The sequence below is a fragment of the Carcharhinus amblyrhynchos genome, chromosome 6 (assembly GCF_965287045.1).
Source record: "Carcharhinus amblyrhynchos chromosome 6, sCarAmb.v2.hapA, whole genome shotgun sequence".
NCBI classification, from domain to species: Eukaryota; Metazoa; Chordata; class Chondrichthyes; order Carcharhiniformes; family Carcharhinidae; genus Carcharhinus; species Carcharhinus amblyrhynchos.
In genome coordinates this window covers 88623844-88629843 of record NC_137329.1, presented here as the reverse complement: position 1 = coordinate 88629843, position 6000 = coordinate 88623844, and the positions used below count along the sequence as shown (strand labels likewise).

The 6000-nt window shown below is 35.1% G+C and overlaps 1 protein-coding gene across 12 annotated transcripts in view; it reads right to left on the bottom strand.

The window, feature by feature from the left end:
• Window positions 1–229: 229 nt before the first annotated feature.
• The window catches only part of wnk1b (WNK lysine deficient protein kinase 1b), a 158609-nt gene continuing 152838 nt past the window's right edge, over window positions 230–6000 (bottom strand). For all 12 annotated transcript variants that reach the window (XM_080190894.1, XM_080190900.1, XM_080190901.1 and 9 more), the window contains 2 exons: window positions 4635–4831; window positions 230–3818 (listed from right to left, as the gene is read on the bottom strand). In XM_080190894.1, coding sequence (XP_080047020.1) covers window positions 3498–3818; window positions 4635–4831 — 518 coding nt within the window. In that variant the 3' untranslated portion in view covers window positions 230–3497. The remainder of the gene's footprint in view (window positions 3819–4634; window positions 4832–6000) is intronic.

Below are 6000 nucleotides of genomic sequence, written 5' to 3'. Positions count from 1 at the left end.
GCAACACCAAATGTCATCAGTAACAAAACTTACAGCTCAATGAGTTCATAAATTGACTCTCACTTGTGTTGATCAGTTATTGGTCCTCCACTCATGTTGATTAGTGTAGTTCTTTCATCACTGGCACTGAACCCTCCACAAAGGCCTCCAGAACTAAAATTAATAAAAACAAAACTCAGGTCATCCAGATTGGATGGATTTTTATTTGTGAGAGAAAGATACAGAGAGATTTGTGTTGCAATTTTAATTATTTTTATTTGAATGATTTCAGTTAATAATCTACAAAGAAAGTAACAAATTTCAGCGCAAAGCGCAATCTTACACGTAGCTCAACACCCTTATTTAGTGCAAACATACAATTCATGTTGCAAATGATCCCCACATTTCTTTACAGTGTATAATGTTAAATAATGAAAGGAGACCTCCAGGACAGAGCAACAGAAAAGTCAGTCATTTCAAGATTGCAATTTGCGTGGGAAGGAGGGAAGGAATCAAGAGTATCACATAAAATAATTTAACACTAGTCAGTAGCATTTATAACATTTGTACATTTTTTTTTAAACTGCTTTCCACAGGAGGGAAATAGCAAATGGATTCATTTTTGCACGATATTAAAAAGCCTGAAACAAGAGAGGGGAGAATTGTGTGCTGCACCCTAGTTTAAAATAAATCAAGACAGATGCTGTTTGCTTTTTATGTTGAATGATGTTAATTCTCAACTACAGAGCAACACAATGCAGAATACATCAACTGCATAAGATTATGCATCCCACCGCGCAAGAATAGCATACATATAGTGAAGTAACTGCCAGCCTGTTCTTAAACAGGAACCAAAAACAAACATTAAGTAAACGAACAGCACGTCTCCAACAAAAATCCCAGCACTAATTATTGCATATCATTTCACAGCCACCTCCACTTACATTTTGGAGAAGGGAAGTAATAGTGTATGGAGAAATAGGAGGAAAACAAGCACTGAGAAACTTAAGTTAAGCATTCTTGAGTTTTCTCCTCAAGCCCATGCAAATGGCATAAAAATTCACAGAACATCTAGGATTTATCTGAGAGGTCAGGTAACCCCAACCAATATCTAAAAAGCTACTTACTACTAAAATAAAATGCAATGCATTTGTGTGGAGTTTTCACAGTTTATTGCAGTCTAAGGAGTAATACTGATTGCAGAACTTGCTTTTTCTTCTTCCTCAATTTTTCCTTTGTTTTAAACAAAGGAATCCACAACAGAGTAACATTGTGAAGCATAAGGTGGAAGATATAGTTAAAGCAGGTGCTGAAACGGTCCCCATACCAGTTCAATTTTTATTAAAAGGGAAGCAAGACAAAAAGAGAAATAAAAGTTTTTCATTATCATGCCTATCTGCCTAAAATAAAAGTAAAACCCCCAGCAGGTCGCATAGAAATACCATGACACTTTCAACCATCAATAATATTACACAATAATTCTTTCTGATTCTTTTTAAACAAAGCCTTGTGAAAGACATAAGTGTGCTCTTCATAACAGGTAATTTGTACAAAGGAACTCTTCTTTCAATGCATGCTTTTCTTAAAAGTTTGCACATTTCAAACAAGAGCTTTTGGAACAATTTGCTGTTGTATTTCTACTTCTACAAATTCAACTTCTAAGCTTCCCAACTCAGTTCAATATTGTTTAAGGCTCACATATTAGCAACAGTCTACAACAGATGCTGCAGTCGCAATTTTTAAGTTCCTTGAATTGTTGCAACAGTTACAGCAGAACTAACCATTCATTTATATTGATTTTATTAAATAAATGGTGCAACCTTCCTCAATTTTACTTAAACTAAACAAAATAAAGTGCTGACCTGCATTTTGTAACAATATATGCAGGGTTTAACAGTTCTTTGATAAAGTCAGAGAACTGAAACATTGAAAAAAAAACAACCTTCACATCCAAATGTTAAGTTATATTTGTCCTTTTATTCTCTACATCAATAAAAACTGCAAAAAAAAATTCCCTCAATCAGTTCCTTACCAATTACTTTTCTGCAAATACCTGGTGAAACAAAAATTAAACTTGCCTAGTTTGGGTGGAAATGTGAAACAAGGGAAAGGAAAATATCCTTCTTGGGGCAAGAAAGAAGGCACAGTATCAAATTTAAATAGTCATTCTTCAAGGAAAGAAAGTTATGACAAAAGGCTTTATAAAACCTGTTTTTTCATGAAGTGAAAACTGTAAAGAAAAATGCAGATTTTATATCAATGCAGTCTTAAAATTTGTATTTATTTCAATTCATGTACTTGTTCTAAAGATGGCTATTACTGGATATAAAATATGGACAGTTGAGAATTTCTGTTCCGATATCAGGTTGACATATTAGAATGTCGGAAAGGTTTTCCTGTAACTTACTTACTAGGTTTGCTACTTAATTTTTCATATTTCCCACTCATCCAGGTTCACAACATTTCTGGTGGTTTGTTTTGTACGTTCCATTAATAGTGACCACCTCCAACTCCAAAAGTAGGTTGCATTAGAGTTAATGAAGTAAAAAAAAAGGTGGATAAACCACAATTATAAATTACATTCAAAAATATTAATGGTAGATACATTGCAGAATCAAATTTTCTTCACAGATTCAGTATTTCATGAAGGAAAATGTTTGGCTTACAGAAGATGCTGCTTTTAATATGTACCAGCAAGCTTTATAGGAATAACTCCTCTTATCTACAACACATTTCTGGAAGTAACAGCATTTTCTGAATATCCTGGAAAATACAGACCCTGAATCTACAGAAGAAAATATTAACAATTAATATTTTAGCCTTAAATGACTCCATATTTTTAGTAATTAAAAGGCTAATACTTGAGAGGGAAGGACAAAAAGACCAGAAAAGATTTACAGAATGAATGTATTTCAAATCACTGAATGACATCAGCTCTGCTGAAGAACAAGTATGCACTATCCACTTTACCACAACTCCACCTTTCACTTGCTCTCTTCCTCTTTATTTTCTCGGTTGGGGACACTAAGTGCTTTCCTGCAGACAAGTCAGAAGCACAATACAAGGCACTATGAATCCAGCAAGCATACTGGGAAAAAAGGTATTCAAGTACATTTATACAATTTTACATTCACATTTATTTACCTAATACAATGAAGTAACAAAGGAATTAAAGTGTCTCTGATAAGTATGGATTATAGCTAGCTTTAGTTTTTTTGTTTTTTTTTAAACTTTAAACCCTCTAAATCCACTTTTAACTACTGTTGTCCAACAACATTTATATATCACAGTGTTTGAACATCAAAAACTGATGGGTAAATATATGTCCACACAGAACGCTGTTTGAAACAGAACTAGTAAAATAGCTCTCAAATGATGCTGTGTATATAAAAGCAGTGTCAGTCATTTGTATGTTTTAAAGCTCTATGACCTATCCCCAGTAACATCAGCAGAGGCCATTAAATCTTGAATTCCACTTAGTCTATTCATCACAATTATCAAGAACTAGAACTGTACATCTACGTTGTCCTAAGATTGGATCCAGGAGGATTGCTGACAGATTTCTGCAAAGTGCCCAAGGGAAAGCTCTGTAGTGAAGTGGTGCCAACTGCTTGAAACTGGAGGCCTGGTGTTGGTGGAATAATGCCTGGTTGCTGCTGGGGAGGTGCTCCAGTCCACTGGGTACCATAAGGTGTTCCAGGATAACCGTACTGGCAGATAGGAGTCTTGCTGAAAGGGCCCAAAGAGCCAACTGAGGCAGCAGAAATAGAAGGTCCCCCAACGGAATTTGTCATGGAGATACAAAGCTGACCTGGTGCTGAATACTTCCTTGGCATTGTCTGTAATTTTTAAAAAATAAGCAAACACCATTAGTCCAATAGAAACAGAACTGACAATGACAATGCAATAACAGACGTTGCCCATCATAACTATCCCTGTTTTACCCCTCAAAGTAATTCTGCCACTTTTAACTGACTGTTCAATTGATATAAACTCTCAGCCTCTTTTCTGTGACATGAACACTTTCTCCTTAATCTTCAATTATGAATGTTTAATTAGAGACTCATAAGATATATGAACCTAAGTGTATCAAATACTTTGCTGGCATATTTCTATGTACTGCCCATCATTTGACACAATTCCAAACAGAAATAGGCAAAGTTGAAAAATCAGTGGCACTGTTTGCAGAACAGGCTGTTCAAATTACAACCAATAGTGTAGAGTTTTCACCTCACACTATGTAATGAAAAACAGAACAACTGGTCATGCATCACAATACTGTTAGATCTTGCTATGCACAAAATGCTACCATATTTACTATATAATGATTACAAAAGACATTTAAAATTCTAATGCCATGAGAAGAAATTTCAGCAATGTGATAATGTTTACACAATGTGCTTTATTTAAGTATTGATATTTTAGAAAGGGAATCTGTGGTGTAGGTTGCTTCATGGTGTCACTTAAAACACCTATAAGGTGGCACAAAGCTGAACATTCTAGAATTGAAAACTCATCTTAAAACTCAAGCAAAAAGCTCAATTTCTCCCTGCAGATTGTTCTGATCAGCAGTAAAATACTCAACATTTGATTGAGCCAGATCATTTAAATACGTTTTTAAAATCTGAGCCACAAAGAGGCAGATTCCTACTTACTTCAGAGTAATGCTGGCCTGGTTGACCCTGTTGCTTCATGCCACGCTTGTTCTGTGAAAGATTCATAGCATCTCGAGCCCAATTGTCCACTAACTTATGCAAATCATCTGTAAAGGTGCCTTTTCTACTTGCTATTGCTGGCTGTTGTTGCTGAGCTATTGGTCCAACTCCACTTACTGCATTTGTGCTAGTTGTCCCTGGATAAATAGAAAAGCAAATAAAGTTGATTACAGATTTGGCAGTGTATAGTTTTCAGTAAAAGAGAAACAATGTAACTTACGATTTTAGTGATAATTGGATCCAACCTCATCACATATCTGTTTACTTATTCTCAATAAATTGAGAACATAAAAACACCTAGGGTCTATGAAGCAAAAGAATAGCAATCTTATTGTTACTCTTCATCTGAAGTTAATATTGAATTTATCATCTTGGGAAATCTCTACATTGAAGGCGCTATATAAATTGTTGCCAAGTTGAATCAACCAGAGAAAGCAGTCAATTTTCAAAAAATATCTTTAAAAAGTCATTCGTCTATGCATCTAAAGCAGCTGCAGAATGCTGTCCCTGAACAGAGCAGACACATTTGCCACAAATTCTTATTAACATGCATCTCACTTCAGCATGCACAAGTACGATCCAAAACTGTTAGAAAAAGTATTTGCTGTATATGTACGAGAAAGCAAATTAGTTTGAGTCATTTACTAAAGGCTTCATGCAGTGTTAATTTACTGTATTACAGGTTTCATAGACAGTGTTGAAGTCAAGTTGCATTTGTACATGCATAGTGTCTAAAGATCACAGATCCACATTCGCATTTTTAACAGCTCTCAGAACATGCAAAAACCAAAGCTACCTTTACATCTAATTTTAGCATTATGGGTTCTGCAATCTGACAATTGCTCAGTTCGATTTGCAGGAAGGCAACTGCCAACTTTTGATCCAAAGTTCATGGAATATGTCATGACTGTATGATTTATAGTCTAGTGCTGCGTGAAGTTAATTATTTTGGTTTACGGGCTAATGTTGATGGTATTTAATAAGGTTTACTCTCAAGCTAATGCACGGTTTTCAATTTGTGGCAAAAAATTTATTAATACCCTTGTGATTACTAAAATATATTTGGAACCTAAAGTGTATCTAAGTATAATGTAAAGTATCCCTTTCAACTGAAAAAAAAAAGCTTCTGAACATGGAGTCCCAAGTCTAGGCCCAGGGCCCATCAAGCATTTACGTTTGAGCTTTTTCCCAGAGACCAGCTTTGCAGATCTACATTTCATAGAATTTGTAGCACAATACAGGCCATTTGTCCAAATGTCAAAACCGTTGCAGGATGTCATGTTGAACATGCATAAGACATTAGTTA